Below are 21,664 nucleotides of genomic sequence, written 5' to 3'. Positions count from 1 at the left end.
TTGATCTCAGGGTGATGAGTTGGAGCCCCACGTTGGGTGTAGAGATTACTTAAAAATAAAATCTTAAAAAACAAAACAAAAAAAGACCTTGACCCATAGATTTGTTTCACCTCTTATTGGCCTCTCTGAGCTTTGGTTTCCTTCCCTGTACCCCTTGGGCATATCATAAAGACCATATATTTGAAAGTGTGTCGTAAGCTATTGTTATAGACAATTATTATGAAAGTAATTGAGAGAGCATGGTGGTTTTGTCTGGTTATAGCTGCTGTTCTCCTCCATAACCTGTTCTCCCCATAACTACCTGGCCTTTTGAAGCAGGAGGTGGTTACAGTGGGGCAGCTGACTGAGGAAGGGTTATGGAGCAAGATGTAGGTACACGAGCTCTTTGGATGTGGTGGGTACAGAGTGGGTGGTGAGTACAATTGCAAGCTGGAATGCAGGACTGTTAGGGTGAGAGACCAAGTGTGTATACATTCCTGTCGGAGTTTGAGACTGAACAGAAATCCGTAGGTCACCAACAGTTTGGGATTGCACCCAAGAGATTGGGACCTGGCTTGGCACATTTTCCTAGCACCAACCAACACCCATCTTAATTAGCCACCTCCCACAGGAGGCTCTAGGATGTTTGTTAAGGTCTGTCCAACCACCTGGCTGAGGAATCCTAGGGGCTGGTTGGCAGAGCTCATGGGCCAACGCTAGAGGGGGTGGGAGGTGCAGCAGGTAGTGCTGTCCCAGGCTGTGGGTTTGAAACTCACCAGTCAGGAAGTGAGGCCGACAGACGGAAGGGCGGGCAGGAGCGGGGAGTTCTGGGGCACAGCAGAAGGGGCCTTCTGGTGTTTGGGGACTACGGGGCCATGGGCCTCAAGGCCAGAGGTTGCTCTTAGCCCGGCAAGACAGGTCTGGGCAACATGCATGCCCAGAGGCAGCTGGCTGTCGCTGCAGTGAGAGCAGAAGTCAGACGACATGAGGTGGCCAAGCAGTCTCTAAGCCGCCTCAGGAAGCTGGCAGAGAGGGTGGGTGATCCTGAACTTCGGGACAGCATCCAGGCCTCACTGGACAGCGTGCAAGGTAAGAGAAGGGTTAGCTCCCACCCTGGGTGTATCGGGGACCAGCAGGGGCATAGAAGGGCCTGCTGTGTCATACATCACTTCCCAACCAGGCATTTCCTAGTCCTCTAGATGGAGCTGGGACTCGGGGGAAGAATACATTTGGACAGGATGGAAAAAAGATATGGGAGGTGTTGTTCTTCCTCTTTCCTCAACTCTGATCCTTCTCCCAGGGGATAAAAAAACAAGTCAGTGCTGAGCTGACCTTCTTGGCAATGGAGAAGTGGGTGAGCATGGGGAAGAGAGGCCATGACAGACCCATGGTAGACTTGGACCCTGCCTGGGGAGTCCAGGGCAGGAAGCAGTGTGGGGCAGGAGGTTCTGGGACTGGATAATGTGTTCATTCCCAGGACCCACAAAGGATCGGTGACCTCTTGTTCTCCAGCTGTAGAGAGAAACACATACACACTGAAATACACCATGCAGAGAATCCCAGGCTCTCAGGCACACGCTATCACTCAGACTGTATGCTTTGCATAGCCAAAGTGTAAAGAAGTCCCCAAGACTCTTTTTGGTCCCTTCTCTTCCCCATGTTCCTGTTCCTGTCCTTCTCCCCACCCCCAACACATACACCTTCCGCTCTACCTCCTTAGTGCCATTAGAGCAAGTGATGACAACACAGGGAGGAAGTGCTGCCATGGCAACACCATCCGCCACATCCTCCTGCCCACCCCAGCCTTCAGTCCTGTGGTGGGGCCCCAGCGGGAACAGTTTCTCTCTATCCACAGGGCCCCAGCACTAAGGAACTAGTGGAACTGAAAGTCATCTCCAGCCTACTCTCCTCTCATTTACCTCTGAGGTGGCAAAGAGCTAACAAAAGCCAACTATGTTGTTCCTGAAAGGTGTCTGCGAGAAATACATCCTTCATCATACCCTGGTCTCCCAGCCACTCCAGTCTTAGCTGCCTACCTGGGGTGGGGTGGGGTGGGGGGTTCAAGAGACCATTCTTTCCATCAGGGACACCTCCTGCCAGACCTCTCTGAAGGAGACCAGACCATAACTTGGGGAAGGAACATTTGGTTTGGGATCCCAAGGGGACAGTCTGATACCCTTCCCATTGCCTTTCTGACGCTAGTGTCCCTCTCACCTCCTGTCCCCATCCTTTGCCAAGAACAATGGCTGACACCTTTCCTACAGCCTCAGTGGGTGGAGAGGCAGACCTAGGGGGAGTGGCCCTATGGGGCCTCCTAGGGAGGAACTCCAAGCCCCACCCCTGTAGGTAAAAAAAAGAGGGGGAGGAAAAAAGGTTTAGTCCTGGTGGAGGAGTTCTGCTTAGCTCTGGAGGAGGGAGTGCGGAGGGATGGAGGCTGAAATCTCCCAGAAGACACCACTCTTCATAAGTGATTTGTTCCACTCCTATAAGAGTCAGGATTCTGTTCCCACTGAACAGAAAGGAGAACTGAGGCACCAAAGGAAGGAAGGAAAATTAAGGCAGAATTAGCAAATCTCCTTCACCTTCTCTTCCAGAAAATTCAGAAAAGGTTACTGAAGGATTCACTGTCCTGGGAATGGCGTCCTCCTGGAATGGGGTGGAGAGAGGGCTGCTGACCTCAGGACAGGACCCAAGAGGGATTGGGTACAGGTCCCAGGGAAAACAAAGGGCATCCAGCATCCTGGTGCCACCACCCCCCCCTTACCCCCTACCAGGCCAAGCACACTGCCGGCTCCTGCCTCCAAGAGCCGCCCACGACAGCACTTATTATAGTCTCAGCTGCGTCAGGAGGGTGGGACGCCAAATTAGGGGAATGCTGAGACTCCCTGAGTCCAGGGAGGGGTCTCCAAGCCTGCGGGAAGCCCTCCCACCACTCTGGTCCGTCTCTGACAAGTCTCAGCCTCCATTCCCCATTGGCCTACCCCCTTCAAGCTTCTCCCCAGGATAGAGGACAGTGAGCCTTGAATTCCAGGGTCCCTAGAAGGTGGTGAACACAGAGCAGACAGACGTTTTCCATTCTATCTCCTCTTTAACCTTCTAAAAGAGCTCCAGCTGGAAAACCTCAGGAGACGGAGGCCGGCTCCCACCACAACTGAAGGAGTCCTTATATTCAGGGGTACTAAATACCCCACATGTGACTAACTAGATGCGAGGATGGAACCTCCATTAACCCCCAATCCCCTGGCAGGTCCCTGCACCCACCATACACACCGATTCTCCTCTCTGCTTATCCCCGCTGATTCTGAGGCACTCTTGGAGCTACGGTTGCTATGGAGACTGGATGCATTTTGGTACGGGGGGGTGTCAATCTGTAGACATGTTCCTTCTCCTTCCACCTCAAGCTGGAGCTTTTGACTCACTTTTTGGCCTGGGCTCCTGGAGTTCTCGGATCTCTCCCCTCCTAAGACACCCCCCTCCTTCCTACCCTGCTAAGTTCCATGTTTGTCTCCATCCCCAGGGAACACTTTACAAGTTCACTTTGGGACAGTTGCGCTCAAGTCATGGCCCCATCAATATACTGCGTGTGGGGGGTGGAGTGGGGTGGTCAGGGCGGCTGGGTGATGGGAAAAAGAATGCGTGCAATTACCTGGGGGAGAAAAGGGGTCCTGGGAAAGGGATTTGAGGACTCCCCATTTCCTCACTTGAACTTCCCCAAAATTGGCAGTGACCCCTAAAATCACTCCGTTTTCCCTGCGGACTGTCCATCTGTGTACGGATTTTTACCCTTATCCCTAAATGCCACACCCAACAGTCGAGTTCCCTAACCGTGGTGTGCTAGGGGAGGGGGCTAGATTGTTGGAGTAGGTGAGTCCAAGTTCTAGGAAATCCAGCCCAGGATTTGGGAGGGAAATCCAGTCCTGGATTTTGCACCGCCTTCTCAGACAGCAGAGCTGGTGGAGAGAAGGTGGGGGGGGGGAGATAGGTTGGGGGGGGGCGGGGGGCCGCCTCCTCCTCAATGTGAGGGGAGCGCCCGGACACAGCGCGCATCCGGACCGAGCCGAGCCCTGGCGAGCCCCCCGGACCCTTCGCCCGGATCTCACGCCCCTTCCTTCCCAGACCCCAGACCCGTGGGTTCCCACCCCCTAAGGCTTCCCTCCTTCCTCCCCCGCCGGCGTCTGTATCTCCATCCCCAGCATCCTCCCCGCGCCCCTGCGAATCCCCCGCACGACCAGCCTATTAGCTTCCCACCTTCCTACAGACCCCCTCTCCGACCCCCATCCATAGCCCCTGTCCCCTGAGTCCCCATTTCCCGCCCCTGCCTCCCCCGCACCGGTTCTTCCTCTCCCCCAGCTTCGGGTCCCTCTTTTCTGCCCCCTTTTCCTCCCTCTCCCCTATTTGCCCCCACTACTGTTCTCCCCGCCCTCCTCCGCCCATCTCGGCGCCCCCACCCAGGCCGGGGCGCAAGGTCCGGCGCGCCTCCCTGGAGCAGCACCAAGGTCCCGGGGCTCCAACGGGGTGCGGGCACAGGGCGGGGAGCATGGGGAGGGGGCGCCCCGTGTGATGGGAGGGGGGCGCAAGCGGAGGCGGCGGAGGCGGCGGCGACAGCGGAGCCGGGCTGGGGGCTCAGCGGGGTCCGGGGGCTGGGGGCAGCGAGCAGGGCGGCCCCATGGCCGGGCCCCCCTGAGGCAGTCCGGGGGAGTCGCCTCCCCTCCCCAGCTCGGGGGTCTCGGGGCCCCATGAGCCGGGGCGCGGGCGCGCTTCAGCGCCGGACAACGACCTACCTCATCTCGCTGACCCTGGTCAAGCTCGAGTCGGTGCCTCCGCCGCCGCCTTCTCCGTCTGCGGCCGCAGCCGGCGCCCCAGGGACCAGAGGTGCGGAGACCGGGGATCCTGGCAGCCCCCGAGGCGCGGAGGAGCCGGGCAAGAAGCGGCACGAGCGTCTCTTTCACCGGCAGGATGCGCTGTGGATCAGCACGAGCAGCGCGGGCGCCGGGGGCGCCGAGCCCCCCGCCCTGTCCCCGGCTCCGGCCAGTCCGGCCCACCCTGTCTCCCCCGCTCCCGGCCGCCGCCTCTCCCTTTGGGCCGCCCCTCCGGGGCCCCCGCTCTCCGGGGGGCTGAGCCCTGACCCCAAGCCCGGGGGCGCCCCCACCTCCCGGCGCCCTTTGCTCAGCAGCCCGAGCTGGGGGGGCCCGGAACCTGAAGGCCGGGCGGGCGGCGGCGTCCCGGGCTCGTCCTCCCCGCACCCCGGCACCGGCAGTCGGAGGCTCAAGGTGGCGCCTCCTCCGCCGGCCCCCAAGCCTTGCAAGACCGTAACCACGAGTGGCGCCAAAGCCGGCGGGGGCAAGGGCGCGGGTAGCCGCCTGTCATGGCCCGAAAGCGAAGGCAAGCCCAGGGTCAAGGGGTCAAAGAGCAGCGCCGGGACTGGAGCTTCTGCCGCTGCCGCCGCCGCCGCCGCCGGGGGAGGAGGAGCGGCAGCCCCGACCTCTGGTGGGGTCGGGGCTGGGTCGGGAGCCCGAGGAAAGCTGTCCCCTCGGAAAGGCAAGAGTAAGACCTTGGACAACAGTGACTTGCACCCCGGACCGCCTGCTGGCTCTCCTCCTCCGTTAACCCTCCCAGCAACTCCGGCTCCTGCCGCTTCTGTCACCGCCGCCTCCGCGCAGCCCACTGGGCCTGCACCTCCCATCACTCTGGAGCCTCCAGCTCCAGGGCTGAAACGGGGCCGGGAGGGGGGCCGAGCATCCACTCGAGATCGCAAGATGCTCAAGTTTATCAGCGGGATCTTCACCAAGAGCACAGGGGGGCCTCCTGGCTCCGGGCCCCCTCCCGGTCCCCCGGGCCTGTCTTCTGGCAGCGGGTCCAGGGAACTGCTGGGCGCAGAGCTCCGCGCCTCCCCTAGTGAGTAGGACCAGGGCCTGAGAACAGGGAGGGGAGGGCACGGGCAATGCTCAGCTTGGGGTGGAGGAGAGGTGTGCAGGGTTGAACTAGGGAACCTTCTCTCTTGGGTGGGTGGATGAACCACAATCACTCCTGGGTCAAGGCCTGGGGCAAAGACTAAGCAGTCCTAAAAGGGGGTGGGTAGCTACAACCTGCCACCGGAGAGATGGCTTGATTTCAGGGGGAAAGCTAAGGCTTTCTGGGAAAATAATGCCCTTGGCCAGAGTGACTATAGGAAATTACTCCCAGAGACGCTTCTAGCCTCAGCTGGACTCTGGGAGCAGGGGAACACAGCTTTGCCTTGCCTAGATGAACAGTGAAGATGAAGAGGACGAGGAAGCCTCAGTTTCTCCTGAGCACTTGGAGCAGGTGGCATGAGAGTGACCTTGCAGGCAGTTCCTTGCAGGGGATAGGTCTTCCCTGGGCTTAGACCAGGCTAGTGAGACAGCAGGAAGGGACTCTTGTTTCTTTCCATGCAGTGAAGGTGGATTGGGCTGGACGGGAGTGCGCGGGGGCTGGAACGTGATGAATACTTGAATGTGAAGCGAGAGGGGGCGGATAGGAGGCTTCACTTCCCCCACTGCCCCCCCCCAGCCAAGTTGAAACCCCCAGGGGACTGTCCAGGAGTGACTCAGGGGGACGGAACTGCTGCAAAGGCAGTTCTTAACCCCGGAGACTTGGGAGGGGGTACCGAGAAGGTAGTTTTTGCGGGGAGGGGGGACGTGTCTTTCTTTTTTTTCTGGAAGAAAGAGTCTAGGGACTCTTGGTGCAGCTTACACTCCCCGAAGGGGAGGCGGGATCGGAGCGGGGGCGGCCCCCGGGGTTTGGCTCTGGAGCGGGTGGGAGCAGATGGCTCCGGATCCCAGAGTTCCCGCCGCAGCTGCGGCGCCCCGGGAACGTCCGGCCAGTGTCAGGCGCGGGGGCTGGACCCGGCGGGCGGAAGGAGCATCCTACCCCCCGCCCCCAGGCCTGTGGCTTCTCTCGGCCCAGGAATGGAGCCCTTCCCCACACTTGTTACATAGGGTGCTTGTGGGGAGGATATGGGAGAAAGAAGCTTAGGCAAGTCCGAGCTCCATTGCCTGGGCTGTGGGAAGCGGTCAGGGCCACCATGCTGTTGACCTTGAAAAAGGGGAGGGATATCCCTCACCTCAGTTTCTCTCTCCTGAAATGGAGATTGAGGAAGACCCATTCCCTCCCCTGTCCCAGCTCCTCCTCCCAGGATCTGCCTCGGAATCCAAGTCAGACTGGTAGGAAGGAGACCCTCTCCCGTTCTTCCAGAGGGGAAAAACCCGCCACTGTCAGAACGCTGGTCCCTGGTCTGGGGCAGACTTACGTTTGGGGATGTGCTTTAAGGGAGATGCCAACTGAAGTATTTTTGTCTAGCTGGTTCCGTTGCTAAGCAACCACTGAGCGGCAGCAACAGCTGTGGGGAGAGCGGCTAGGATGGGAGGACTGGGGACCACTCTCGAACCTAGCCTTTCCACACAGTTCTCCAGCCCAGGCAGAGTCCTGGGGGTTAAGGGAAGCTGCAAAAGGGGGAGGGGTGGCTGAGGGATGAGGGGTGCTCCTGGGCTGGGAGCATCCTCTCTTACAGCTCCTTTCCTATTGCAGAGGCTGTGGTCAATAGCCAGGAATGGACTTTGAGCCGCTCCATTCCTGAACTGCGCCTGGTAGGTAATCCAGTCCCCTCATCTGTATGAAGGCTGAACTCCCACCCATCGCACTCTCAACTCTCTCCCCTTCACCTCTTCCCTTCCCTCTCTTTTGGGAATGGGGGATGATTTTCTAGTACTACTGAGAGTCTACCTTCACAGCACATTCCTGGGGTTTGATATATCCTTACCATTTTTCCTTCTTTTTTCCTGTTTGTTCATGGTCCTTGTCCAGGCTTCTCTTTATTTCTGGCATCTTCCCTTTAGTCTTTCATGTTCTATTGCCTAGAATTGGGTAAAACTTTCCAACCAGTGTCTAGGGCTGTGATGTTCCACCCCTCCCTCCCCGCCCCCCCCCCCCCAAGCACGGACTGGGTTGCTAAGAATCTTCAGCCTGTGGTCCACTTTGAGCTTGGGATCATTTCTTACCCCACTCACCTGATCTTCCCAAATGCTCTCTTCTGACCAACCATCATCCAGTGCCTGCAGGATCCAGCTTGAATGATTTGACACTGCCAGTCTCTTTGAGTTCTCAGGAGTGTTCAGACCCAACCATTTGGCCTCCTTTTAATTCTCACAATCTCTGCTCCACAACATGTTCTCAGGGTGTGCTGGGCGACGCCAGGAGTGGGAAGTCATCGCTCATCCACCGATTCTTGACAGGTTCCTACCAAGTGCTGGAGAAGACAGAAAGTGAGTTCTCAGGAGCCATAGTAAGCTAATGTTTTGGGTCGGGAGTCCAGGATCAATGACTAGGCAGCTGTGGAGAACAGAGGAAAGGATAAAGCCACAATAGTTTGAAATACAGGGAGCATAGGGAAACTTGGTGACCTGCAACCTTTGACCTACTACCACTTCCACCCCTCTGGACAGGTGAGCAGCACAAGAAAGAGATGTTGGTGGATGGACAGACTCATCTGGTGTTGATCCGAGAGGAAGCTGGGGCACCTGATGCCAAGGTGAGGAGTGAGATGTTGGGATAGGCAGGCTGACTGGGGTCAGCGCTGGCCAGGGGAGAAAGCTCTGGTTTCCCAGAACTCCCTGGGCATCGTGTCCAGAGGAGTAGACTTGTCTGACCCCCTGTTTTGCTCCCTCACCACCCGCAAGTTCTCAGGCTGGGCAGATGCTGTCATCTTGGTCTTCAGCCTGGAGGATGAGAACAGTTTCCAGGCCGTGAGCCGTCTCCATGGGCAGCTGAGCTCCCTTCGGGGGGAAGGACGAGGAGGCCTGGCACTGGCACTGGTGGGGACACAAGGTGAGGAGGGCCTGGGAAAGCACTGCTTTCGGGGGAGTCCTTGAGATGACTGCTCTCACCAACACAGGTGAGAGCTTGGTAAGGAGTGGAAATGGTCCCTTGGATTGCAGGAACCCTCTGGAAGGAGCCTCGGTCTCCAACAAGGGAGTCATTAAACCAAAAAATCTTCCCAGGGTCTAAGCAGAGAAAAGAGGACGCTCCAGGAAGACGGGGGCAGCTATAGGAGCAATCTCCATTCCTTGGAGATGTCACCTACTTTGTGTTCTCACACTGCTATTTCCTGTCACCACCATGGCAAACACAGAAAATCTCGGGCTCTAGAATGGATAGAAAGCCTTCCATCTTCCTCTTGCTACAGCTGGGTCAGGCTGACACCTTTCCAAGGAATGTATCTAAAAAAGAAAACACAAACGAAACAATGGAGAAAATACAGAGGGCAGAATAGTTTGAGTTCTCAAGGAAGTGATTCAGGGGCTCTCAGATGCCACCAAATCCAGGAGAAGCTTTTCCAGTACCCACCTGTATGGAGCTGGCTCGACTTTCTGTGTGGATGCCTATCCTGCAGGAGTCTGCTTCCCCTCGCCACTTGCCTCCTGGCTCCTTGATGCAGAGTGGACAGTCCACCTGTTCCCCATGGACTTTCAGCCTTTTCCAAGGTGAACTTCCACTCAGCTCAGGGGTCGTTGGATTTGCAGGGCAGGGTGACGGGCCCTTGTGAGTCTCAGCCATTTCAGACCTGGTCAAGAAATTCTGCTCCCCTCTTGGGTATTCTCTGAGGACACATATACAAAGCTCTCCCAGCCTGCCCCTCCTGCAGTTGGACTTGTGAACTGGGACCCAGTCTTCAGAGAAGAGGGGGATATTCTCTCTTCGCCTGTCGTTGTCTCTCTTCGCCTGCCTGGGACTGGAGCCGGAGGGAAAAGCAAGTAGGAAGAGTGGGGAAGTGACGTCCTTGTCCAATCCTTCCCTTCTCCTGTCCCCTCAGACAAGATTAGTGCTTCCTCCCCTCGAGTGGTGGGCGATGCCCGCGCCAGAGCTCTGTGCGCAGAAATGAAACGTTGCAGCTACTATGAGACGTGTGCAACCTATGGGCTCAATGTAGACCGTGTCTTCCAGGAGGGTGAGTACGGTGTGTGGGGAGCAGGAAGCTAGGGGCCTGCCTGCGTGGGAGGGAGGAGACATCAGGGAGGTCGGAGAAGGTTTCCTTAATGACCCCGTGGTCTTTCTGGGCAGGATGAGCTGCCAAGACTCCAGGTGCACAAAGGCCACGGTGACAATGAAGTTGGGGCCATGTTATCTCCTGGGGAGTTCTCAAAACTGGGCAACAGAGGGCGGTCTTGGGTATCTACCCTGTTCATGTGTCCTTCCCCTCCCCCTTCCTTCAGTGGCCCAGAAGGTGGTGACCTTGCGAAAGCAGCAACAGCTTCTGGCCGCCTGTAAGTCCCTGCCCAGCTCTCCAAGCCACTCGGCTGCTTCCACTCCTGTAGCTGGGCAGGTGAGTCAGGGTTTCAGGGTCCACAGAGGGGCTGGTAGGATGCAGAGGAGGGGCTGGTGATCTAAGAACAGGTACCAAGTACCAAGGAGGTCGGGGGTTGGGGGGCAAAGGGAAAGGGCAGTGACAACATTTGTAGAAAGTTCATTGGACTGGAAGTCAACCAGGTTTGAAATGCTGTTTGGAATGTCCTCGAGCAAGTCACCTAAACCTCCCAAGGTTTCAGGAAAATTGTATGGCCTGATACTTGCAAAATGGAAAGCATATGACAGTGAGGAGTTTTATTATGAACGATAATGCAATCAAATGGCGATGAGATCAAGGAATGTCTGGAATTCCTCCTAACTAAATGTAACTATAGCTTGGTGGGGTGGGGGGATCTCAGCTGTTCTGCTGACTCCTTCATCCATCCCCAGGCTAGCAATGGGGGCCACACTAGCGACTACTCTTCTTCCCTTCCATCCTCACCCAATGTTGGTCACCGGGAGCTCCGAGCTGAGGCAGCGGCGGTGGCTGGATTGAGCACCCCAGGTTCCCTGCACCGGGCAGCCAAACGCAGGACCAGCCTCTTTGCGGTATTGGACATGATGACTCCCCCATCCTCCAGCTGTTTGTTACCTGCCCATCTTCCCTGGTCCCTATACCCCGCCGTTGGGCCCCTTTTCATTCATTGCCTTCCCTGTCCTTCCATCAGTAGATCCCTCTCCTCATTCTCTAACTGATGCCAATAACCATTCTAGAATCGTCGGGGCAGTGATTCTGAGAAGCGGAGTTTGGACAGTCGGGGAGAGACAACAGGGAGTGGACGAGCCATCCCCATCAAACAGGTGGGTGGTCCAGGGGCTGGGGGCAGGCTGGACATACTTGGTCTTGACTGGGCTTTTCTCCCACATGTCTCTTTCCATCCTCCAGAGCTTCCTACTGAAGCGTAGCGGCAACTCCCTGAACAAAGAATGGAAGAAGAAATACGTGACCCTGTCCAGTAATGGCTTCCTACTCTACCACCCCAGCATTAATGTGAGTGGCCGAAATTGTCTGGGCCACACTGGCTGGCCTTGGACACCCTTCCACCTGTACCAGTCTGTGCCTCTGACAAAATTTACCATCACTTCTGGGGAGCCCTAGTCCCATTTTCTTAGGTTCAGCAAACATGTGTTAGGCACCCACTATGTACCCACCCTGGAGAGGGGAAAATAGAGACATCCCCTGACAAACTTGCAGTCTAGTGGGAGAGAATGGAGGAAGGACCTCTACCTGGTCTGCCATACAGGGAATGCTTTCTTCTTCTTCTTTTTTTTTTTTTAAAGATTTTATTTATTTATTTGACAGAGATCACAAGTTGGTAGAGATGCAGGCAGAGAGAGAGGCAGAGAGAGAGGAGGAAGCAGGCTCCCCGCGGAGCAGAGAGCCCGATGCGGGGCTCGATCCCAGGACCCTGAGATCATGACCTGAGCCGAAGGCAGCGGCTTAATCCACTGAGCCACCCAGGCGCCCCTTTCTTCTTCTTCTTTCTCCTTCTTCTTCTTCTTCTTCTTCTCCTTCTTCTTCTTCTTCTTCTTCTTCTTCTTCTTCTTCTTCTTCTTCTTCTTCTTCTTCTCCTTCTCCTTCTCCTTCTCCTTCTTCTCCTCCTTCTCCTCCTTCTCCTCCTTCTCCTCCTTCTTCTCCTTCTTCTCCTTCTTCTTCTTTTCTTCCTTCTTCTTCCTTCTTCTTCTTCTTTCTTCTTCTTTCTTCTTCTTCCTTCTTCTTCTTCTTCTTCTTCTTCTTCTTCTTCTTCTTCTTCTTCTTCTTCTTCTTCTTCTTCTTCTTCTTCTTCTTTTTCTTCTTCTTCTTCTTCTCCTTCTTCTTCTTCTTCTTCTTCTTTTCTTCCTTCTTCTTCCTTCTTCTTCTTCTTTCTTCTTCTTTCTTCTTCTTCCTTCTTCTTCTTCTTCTTCTTCTTCTTCTTCTTCTTCTTCTTCTTCTTCTTCTTCTTCTTCTTCTTCTTCTTCTTCTTTTTTTAAGATTTTATTTATTTATTTATTTATTTATTTATTTATTTATTTATTTGACAAGTAGGCAGAGAGGCAGGCAGAGAGAAAGGGGGAAGCAGGCTCCTCGCTGAGCAGAGAGCCCGATGCGGGGCTCAATCCCAGGACCCTGGGATCATGACCTGAGCCAAAGGCAGAGGCTTTAACCCACTGAGCCCCCCAGAGGCCCCCAGGGAATGCTTTCTGGAGGGGATAGTACTGGGTCACATCTGGGGAAACCATCCCCTAGAAGCTCATCTGAACTCAGTCCTCTCCAGGTCCTCTCTAGCCCATACTATTGGCTGCTTCCCAACACCACCAAGGACCTCAGGTTTCCCACACTCTCAACCTCTGTACCCCTCCAGGATTACATCCACAGTACCCATGGCAAGGAAATGGACTTGCTGCGAACAACTGTCAAGGTGCCTGGCAAGAGGCCCCCAAGAGCCATCTCTGCTTTTGGTCCCTCAGCCAGCATCAACGGGTTGGTCAAGGACATGAGCACTGTGCAGATGGGTGAAGGTCCTGGTGAGTGGGGCTCATGGCAGAGAGGCAGAAGAGTTGCCAGAGCTGGGGGATGAGGAGGGGTAATAAGGAAGTGGGGGCTGGGACTGGATAAGCGGGAAGGTGGGTGATAAAGAGGGACTACATCAGAAGTGTGTCCCAAAGACAGAGGGGCTCACTGAAGATTTATCTTGTTCCCCTTCCAACAGAAGCCACCACGCCCACCCCAAGCCCAAGCCCCAGCCCCAGTTCCCTGCAGCCACCACCAGACCAGACATCCAAGCACCTGCTGAAGCCAGACCGGAATTTGGCCAGAGCCCTCAGCACCGGTCAGTGAGGACCCACCCTCCATCCACTATCTTCCAGATGTGAATGGGATGTGGGTGGGAAAGGAAATTGTGGTACAAGCTTGGAGGCTGGAATCAGTGCATGAGCGACACACCGAGCGTCTACTGGGCGCCAGGCACTAAGCTCAGTCATACCGTGATTATCATAATGGTTAACATGAGTGGGTTCTAGAGCTAAATGGATAGAACTTAAATCCTGGCTTGCCACTGGGCAAGTTACTTGACCTCTCTGTGCCTCAGTTTCTTCATCTGTAAAGTGGAGATAGAGGTTGCCTTGAGGATTAAACAAACTAGACAGATGTCTAGCACATAGTCAGCCATCAGTATTTGGAGTGTTTGAAGATATATATATATATGATATATACATACATATATATACACACACATACATAGGTAGAATATATATACAGTTGCAATTTACAGTTTACTTACAGTAAATATTTATATACATGTGTTTATGTACATTTTTATATTTATATACAATTATTTATTTATATACTATTCATATTTATATACAATTCAATTATGTGCAATTCATATTTATATACAACTATAATTATATACAATTACTTTATATTTATATACGATTTTATATTTATATATGATTTATATACATATTTATATTAACATTACAGTATTTATATATAATTATAATTTACCGAGCACCTGGGTGGCTCAGTGGGTTAAAGCCTCTGCCTTCAGCTCAGGTCATGATCCCAGGGTCCTGGGATCGAGCCCCGCATCGGACTCTCTGCTCAGCAGGGAGCCTGCTTCCTCCTCTCTCTCTGCCTGCCTCTCTGCCTACTTGTGATCTCTGTCTCTGTCAAATAAATAAATAAAATCTTTTAAAAAATTACAATTTACAATATACTTACGCACACACACACACACACACACACACACACACACAAGTAAACTGTAACAGCAATCCTCACAGCAAACTTGTCAGGTATAGATTTTTATCCCCATTCTAGGGATGAAGAAACTGAGGCTCAGAAGATTAAGTGACTTGCTCAAGGTCTCAAGGCCAGTTAGTGGCAGAGCCAGGATCTGAGTGCAGGTCTGGCTCTAAACCACTCATCTGCCCACCTCCCCAGGCATGATCGAGGGGGACCTCCTGGAGAGGAGGGGAACCAGAGCTAGTTCAGGGGAGGAGGCAGGCTTTGGAGAAATCAGGAAATCTGTGGAGGGGGCAACTGAGGCAGCTGTGTCCCCCCCTCCCTAAGACTGTACACCATCTGGAGACCTGAGCCCCCTGAGTCGGGAACCCCCTCCTTCTCCCATGGTGAAGAAGCAGAGGAGGAAAAAATTGACAACACCGTCCAAGACCGAAGGCTCGGCTGGGCAGGCTGAAGGTGAGGCCCTGGTGGGCAGTTGCATTCCCACCCCGGACCCTCACCCCCAACTCCAGATCCCTGGCCCAGCTCCTGCAGGAGGAGGACAAGTGCCTGAGCTGAGTGCTTGACTATCATTATCACTCTGCACATAACTTAGTGAAAAATAGAAGATCCCTCAGCTCCTGTCCTTCCTCCCATTCCCCAGGCAATGCTTCCCCCTCCCCCCCGTAGTTCCCAGTCCTGCCATTCCCACACCCAATGACTCCCATTGGTCTGTAGCTCCTGCTTCCTCTCTTAATGACACCCTAGTTTCTGATTTTGCCCTCAACCCCATTTATCATCCCAGGCCCTGCACCCAGAACCCCCTGTGGCCCTCAGTGACTCAGCACCTGACTTCAGTGTCACCCATTGACTCCTCAGCTCCGGGACTCGGTGACCACCAGGCCCCTGTTCCCAATAGTTTCTCATGATCACCAAGCTCCCCCAACAGCCCTTGACCACAGTGATTCCCATTCCTGCCCTCAGTGACCTCCCCAGGCTCCTGAGACTCCTCCGGAACCCCACGACCCCCTTGTCCCAGGCCCGTGACTAAACTTCTGTCCCCTTTACCTGTATTCATTTGGATCCTGACCATCCCTTCCCTTCCCAGAGACCTGGCTCCTCACTGGTCATGATAACTGGTCCCCACGCCCTGCTCTCTGCTGGGTGCTCAGACCCAGGTTCCAGATCTGCCTACTCTCATGGCTCTTGGCTTCCTCTCTACTCTGCTCCGGGGCCACTGACTTTAGTTCTGCTTTCTCTCCCCATCTGTCTGTCCTGCTTTGTCTCTGGCACTCTGTCACTATTTCTCTCCATCTCTCCATCTGCCTCTCTTTTTCTCCTTTCTTGGTCTCTTTCTCTGTTCTGCTCTCCATTCTATCTCTATCTCCTTCGCTTCGGGAAACCAGCCAAGCGCAAAATGTGGAAACTAAAATCCTTTGGTAGTTTAAGAAATATTTATAAAGCAGGTAACAAGCGGGGAGCTGGGAGGGGCGCTCAGCTGGGGTGCAGAGGGGTGGGGGTGCCCCTGCCTTCCCCTGCATGTGCTCGGGCTTCCTGCTCTCCCCCACGTTCTGCTTCCCCAACCCCTCTGCCCCACTCCCAGGGGCTTGGGATGGACATCAGGGGGGAAGGGTTTGGGGAAGGCCACCCCTGTTTGAACTCCATCCCTCATGACCCCATCCCATCCCCCCACCCAGAGGAAAACTTCGAATTCCTGATCGTGTCCAGCACTGGTCAGACGTGGCACTTTGAGGCAGCCAGTTTTGAGGAGCGGGATGCCTGGGTCCAGGCCATCGAAAGTCAGATCCTAGCCAGTCTGCAATGCTGTGAGAGCAGCAAGGTCAAGGTAATGGGTGGGGGGTGAGGGTTGGGGGCAAGCAGAGGTAAGTGTCTTAAGTCTGGAGAAGGGCTCAATACAAGGGAGAGTCAATACAAATCCCAACCCTTTCTGCAGCTGCGCACAGACAGCCAAAGTGAAGCAGTGGCCATCCAGGCGATCCGGAACGCCAAGGGGAACTCTATCTGCGTGGACTGCGGGGCCCCCAGTGAGCGCAAGGGGCAGCGGAGGGGTCTGGGAGGGAGTGTGGTTCGCTGGGGTTGGGGAAGGCTGGGGTGCGCATGCTGCCTGCACTGCAGGGAAGCCGACCTCTGCACTCCCTCCCCAGACCCCACGTGGGCTAGTTTGAACCTGGGCGCACTCATCTGTATCGAGTGTTCTGGCATTCACCGGAACCTGGGCACACACCTGTCCCGCGTTCGCTCGCTGGACTTGGACGACTGGCCTCGGGAGCTGACCCTGGTGCTGACGGCCATTGGCAACGACATGGCCAACCGCGTGTGGGAGAGCGACACGCGGGGCCGCACCAAACCCACGCGGGACTCTTCGCGGTACGTGGGAGAGAAGCGGGGCGCTTAGGGTGTGAGGATCCCGAGAGGTTACCCGAGTGAGGGGCAGAGGTCCAGGGTGGGGGTCTAGAGCCCTTCCTGTTCATCTCTGGTCTTGTAGGGAGGAGCGTGAATCGTGGATTCGCGCCAAGTACGAGCAGCTGCTGTTCCTGGCGCCGCTGGGCACTTCCGAGGAACCGCTGGGCCGCCAGCTGTGGGCCGCGGTGCAGGCCCAGGACGTGGCCTCCGTTCTCCTGCTTCTGGCCCATGCGCGACACGGGCCGCTCGACACCAGCGTGGAGGACCCGCAGCTTCGCTCCCCCCTTCACCTGGCTGCCGAGCTCGCCCACGTTGTCATCACGCAGCTGCTGCTGTGGGTGCGTGAGTGAGGATTGGGGAAAGGGGTTTTGGAGGGTTCCCGCTGGGAAACAGCCAGGCGCGGGGGAGCCTGGTGTCCCTAAAAGGACCCTGGAAGCGGGCCTGGAAATTCTGGGGAGACGGCGTGCGGGTGTCGGCCCTACCGGGAGTCTTGGTGACGCGGCCGTCTCTGTCCTTCTAGTACGGCGCCGACGTGGCCGCCCGCGACGCACAGGGCCACACGGCGCTGTTCTACGCCCGCCAGGCTGGAAGCCAGCTATGCGCCGACATCCTTCTCCAGCACGGCTGCCCGGGTGAGGGCGGCAGCACCGCCACCACCCCCAGCGCAGCCACCACCCCCAGCATCACCGCCACGCCCAGCCCCCGCCGCCGGAGCAGCGCCGCCAGCATGGGTCGCGCCGACGCCCCCGTCGCGCTGGTATAGTTGCCCAGCGGGAGAGACACCCCCACTCCCACACGGGCCGGGCACGACCACATCGGGCGGACCGCTGGACAGATGCACCCACTCACCTCTCCAATCCGCACCCCGCCCCACGGGAGCACTTCTTTCCCCCACGAGGGCACAGCCCCCACGCCTCCCAGAAGACACAAACTCACCTCCCTCTCCCCAACGAGGCATGGAGACCCCAGCTCAACACGCCCCCTCTCCACCGTTTTCATACTCGGATTGCTCTGAGTCTACCCGCTGGGTGTCCGCGGAAGCAGACCCCCTGTTGCGGTACCGGCTCCTGGGAGCTTGGATATACCCGCTTGCGCCCCCTAGGGGTGGAGGGGGAAGACCCAGTCCTGCTTGTGCTCGACAATCCCAAGGCGGGAGCACATACCCAGGCTGGCTCCTGGGGCGACGCCACGCCAGAGGGAGGGGTTAGTACGTGGGAGAGCTAGCCCTGGGACTTGGGGCCAATACCGGGGACCCCACCCCTTCCAAGCTAATCTCACTGCCCAGTGAAGGGGGAAGGGCAGCGAGGGGCAGGACCCCTGCTGCCCAAGGGGGTAGGGGGGTCCCCAACCCTTTCCGTGAAAGGGACCATGAGGAGTGGAAATCAGGACGTCCCCCCACACCCACCCATGGATGGAAGCTAAAGGGCCGGGGGAGCCAAGAGCCTGGGTCCCTCCTCACTATTATCTCGGGAAGGAGAAGAGATGGAGCAGAGTGGGCTAAGGGGACAGGGGAGGGACCTTGTAATTTATTGCTTTGTTCCCCAACAAGGGGGCGGGGGCGGGCAGGGACTCGGGGAGGGCGTTTCAAGGTAGGGGAAGCCAGGGGTGGGCAGAGGGTGGGGTGGGGTGGGGGTGCTCTCGGGTTGTGAGTGTCTGTGACCGTGACTGCGTACCTGTGACTGTGCAGCGCCCGTGGTGATCTGGGGTAGGGGGCACCCCTGCAATGGGACCCCTCCCCCACTATTCTTCCTGTCCAGCCCCTCCCTCCCACTGGAGCATCTCCAGACCCGTCCCTCAACCCCATGATCCCTTCCCAGCCAGGGCTAAGAGGATGTGAGGTGGCTGGGAGGGTTTCCAGGCCTCCTTCCCCATCCCCAGGAAGGGGGTGGTGGGGTGGATTTACCTGGCCCAGCCCTGCCTCCTTTAATCAATCCAGCCCTTGGACTGTCTGTGTCAGTGGTTTCCGGTCTTTTTTTTTTTTTTCTCAGCTAAAATATTTTGCAAAGGACCAGGTAATTGGGGAGGAGAGAGGGTCGGGGGCAGAGGGAAATGCCCTCATCTCCTCTGAGGCAGATGGTGTGAATCTTCTTCAACAGCTATTAAAGAGGAAGTGATTTTTGTCTAGGGGGGAGCTGCTGGCTTTTTCTTGAAGAGGCGATCAGGGAATGGACTTGGTCAAGGTGGGAAACTGGAGGTGGGAGAGGGCTGGCAGAGGGTGCCCTGCTGGGGCTAGTGGCAGGACACCAGCTGGTAGGTCAGATACTTCCCCTTGTAGTGAAAGGTCAGAGCAAAAGTAGGGATCCAGGGAGCTGAAAAGTCCATGACTCCCAACATGACCCCCTTTCTGGGAAGGAGCTGGGGTGTGGAACTTAGAGGAGATGACAGGGGAGGGGGCTGCTTGGAGAGGGGGAGAAGATGGGCTTGCTTTGGTTGAGAGGAGGATCTTTGGAATCAGATCTGATTTTAAAGCCAGGCCTTCCACTTCCTGGCTAGGTGGCCTTGGGCAGGTTACCTTGGTGGCATCTGTTTATTGGTAATCTGAACCATCTGTTCAGAGGGACCTGGTGAGGACTCCAGCACTGGCCATGGAGGACTGCCCTAGGGACGTGGTACCAGAAGTGGAGCTCATTATGGTAGGAGCTGGGAAATCTCACAGCCAAAAAGGTCCCTGGTGGTCACACACTTCATGCCCAGCTGATGGAGTAGACATCTGCTTCCCTCCATGTCCTCTAGGCCACTGAGGTCAGTGCTGCCCCCAACAGCTGCAGTGCTTCCTGGTTCAGCATGAAGCCCATCCTGCTGTCTCTCGTGGGCAGCAGAAAGTGTTTGCTCCGATAGAGGGGCTCGCTGGAGTGGCACTGGCCAGCAGCCAAAGCAGGCTGTGTACAGCCACCACATGTCATTCAGTCAATGGCCCTGAATCTTCTGGTAGAGCCTCCAGTAGAGGCTCAGAACCTCCCACCCCACAATGACAGACAGCTGCTGGTGTGCCATCAAGCTAACAAGGCATGGTGGCAGCAGTGGGCCCAGGTCCCAGTCACGTGGAGGCCCTCATTACCCAGGATTCTAGGGGGGGGGGGGACCACCCAGCACAGCAGTCCGACATAGAGAAAGGTGAGCTCAGGGATGCAGGTGCAGTGACATGTACAGAGGCAGGTGTGTATTCTGGGAGGGCAAACCAAAAGAAAGGGGGAGGGGGATGGAGGTGACCCGTCTGGGTGGCTCAGTCGATTGAGCGTCCGACTCTTGATTTCAGCTCCAGTCAGGATCTCAGGGTGGTGGGATTAAGGCCTGTGTTGGGCTCCTTGATGGGCATGGAGCCTGCTTGACATTCTCTCCTCTCTCCTCCTGCTGCCCCTCCACCCCCTCCCTCTCTTAAAAAAAAAAAAAAAAAGGAAGAGAAGGAATTAACCTCAGGTGGAACACCTGGCTATTCCCTCTTTCAGCTCAGAGACCCTGGACTCCCGCAGTCCATCTCCACTCTACTTCTTGGCAGCAAAAGTTCACTATCTTCCTCAGAAGCTCAAGTGTGAGAGAGTTTATGGAGGAAGTAAGGGCCCCGGAGAGCATAGAATTACCACAGGGAACCACAGGCTAGTGGGTAGTTCCTTTCCTTTCCAGCCAGTGAAGGGTGATCAGGGTGTCAGCAACCCCACCGCAAATCCCAACACTAAGTAATCCACTGGCTGTTTTTTTTTTTTTTAATCATTGGATCCCTCTTGGGCTTTGTGGGAAATGTGAAGGGTGGAGTGTGTGGGATCACAAAATGCCACGCTCTCTGGGTTGTGCACAACAGGACTCTAGAAGGAGACTCCGGGGCGAGGGGGGGGGTGCCGAGGAGAGCTGCTGCCCTTTCACATCCATGCCACCTTCCCAGCTTACCTCGGGTGTCCTCACCTGGATTCTTGCTGCCCCTCCTCACCCCCACTCTTGCCACAAACCGTTGCCACACACCCTGCTCACCTCCTTTTGTTTGCCTTAGCACAGCTGGGACAGACCAACTTCCTCCATAGGAGTTTCACTAAAAGCTAAAGGAAAGCAAAAAGGAATTTCCTATTGAAAGTACATTATTCCATTTAGTGAGGTTTCCAGAACTCCGTGTCTATCCTCATCAAATTCCACTGTAGCTTCAGATCAGCGTTCGAGATGCCTTTAAGACTCTTGCCTCCAAGGACCATCTAGTGTCTTCAGAACTCAGGAGCTGGTTCATGACAACTTACCCAGCACTTTCTGTGGGCCTGGTGCTGTGCTAAGAGCATGAAACACACAGTAGGTTCCACTCAGTACTCAAAACCACCATCAGAGGCCAGCGTGATTATCCACAACCTACCCGAGAGGAAACAGCACTTGAAAAGTTAAATAACTCTTTCACAGCCCCGCCGAGTAAAGAGAGGAGTGAGGATTTGAACCCAGCACCCCAATTACAGCTGCCCATGAGCCCATGAGTCTCAGATCTTGCATTGGGGAAGCATTCCTTCCCTGCAAGACCCCCAAATGGACCTGAGGAAGCAGGGTTTCACAAGTCTACCCATTTATAGTTCTCCATAAAACAATGCAAGCATAACATGCAAAACAAACACCCGCTGACATTCAGAAAGAAGAGGGCGGGTCTCTCTTGTTGTTGAACTTTCTTCAACAACAACTGAATCTCACTTTGACTTCTGGAGACCCAAGAGTTCAATGGGCTCTAGCTTACCTGTGAGTCGGTGCCATCTTCAGCAGGAAAACTGTACCTCTCAGAGATGGAGCAAGACGAGAAAAGGGGGAGGTGAGGGCCCCCGTGTCTGCACTTGGCAACAGGGAGGAGATGGAGAGACCTACCCAGCCTCACTTGGCCTGGGCACAGTCACAGCTGGAGTAGGCGGGCACTGGGCCTGGTGAAATGACGCCGTGTGGCAGGCGGGCACGGGTGCAGGCGGCCAACAGAAGCCGCAGCGCGCTGTGGTGGGCGGCACTTGAAAAGTTACTTTTCAAGTGGGGTAACTCCATGCTGAGCACCCCACTTTCCGGATGTGAAGGGTTGGAAAGAAGGAATAGAAAGAGGAAGAAAAGGAGGGACAATGGAACTACAAGTGCTTGTCCTTGGCAGGTCAGTGCGCTTTGTTTCTCTGTCCTGGTTTCTTCCTGTGCGTCCCAGTCCCCACTGGCGCCACCTGGCAGGGGTGGGGGTGGAGCACAGAATGGGATCAGAGAGTG

General features: G+C 55.8%; 1 protein-coding gene across 5 annotated transcripts; it reads left to right on the top strand.

Annotated features, from left to right (window-relative positions):
* The first annotated feature begins 238 nt into the window (after positions 1–238).
* On the top strand, positions 239–18,592 carry AGAP2 (ArfGAP with GTPase domain, ankyrin repeat and PH domain 2). 5 transcript variants are annotated; one of them, XM_046011494.1, is made up of 19 exons: positions 239–1,068; positions 7,525–7,583; positions 8,171–8,258; positions 8,439–8,524; positions 8,673–8,820; positions 9,806–9,940; positions 10,206–10,315; positions 10,729–10,887; positions 11,053–11,139; positions 11,225–11,329; positions 12,681–12,843; positions 13,026–13,148; positions 14,393–14,521; positions 15,451–15,510; positions 15,742–15,890; positions 15,999–16,089; positions 16,210–16,432; positions 16,551–16,806; positions 16,989–18,592. In XM_046011494.1, the coding sequence occupies exons 1-19, from the start codon at positions 909–911 to the stop codon at positions 17,229–17,231; spliced, it is 2,574 nt and encodes an 857-aa protein (XP_045867450.1). In that variant the 5' UTR covers positions 239–908; the 3' UTR covers positions 17,232–18,592. The 5 variants fall into 5 exon arrangements, with proteins under 5 accessions (XP_045867450.1, XP_045867451.1, XP_045867449.1 ...); XM_046011491.1 differs by lacking the exon at positions 239–1,068 and adding an exon at positions 4,557–5,874; XM_046011492.1 differs by lacking the exon at positions 239–1,068 and adding an exon at positions 4,559–5,874 and having other exon boundaries at positions 13,029–13,148.
* The last annotated feature ends 3,072 nt before the right edge of the window (positions 18,593–21,664 follow it).

This window comes from Meles meles, chromosome 7, assembly GCF_922984935.1.
Source record: "Meles meles chromosome 7, mMelMel3.1 paternal haplotype, whole genome shotgun sequence".
Lineage (NCBI taxonomy): Eukaryota > Metazoa > Chordata > Mammalia > Carnivora > Mustelidae > Meles > Meles meles.
Note: the sequence above shows the minus strand (reverse complement) of the source record. Positions and strands in the feature narration are given on the sequence as shown.

Bases quoted from the DNA above. Each gene is read 5' to 3' on its own strand.
- AGAP2 (XM_046011491.1), top strand. From the start codon at position 4,716: ATGAGCCGGGGCGCGGGCGCGCTTCAGCGCCGGACAACGACCTACCTC. The intron at 8,259-8,438 runs GTGAGTTCTCAG...CCCTCTGGACAG, and splicing joins AGTGCTGGAGAAGACAGAAA to GTGAGCAGCACAAGAAAGAG. The intron at 9,941-10,205 runs GTGAGTACGGTG...CCCTTCCTTCAG, and splicing joins AGACCGTGTCTTCCAGGAGG to TGGCCCAGAAGGTGGTGACC.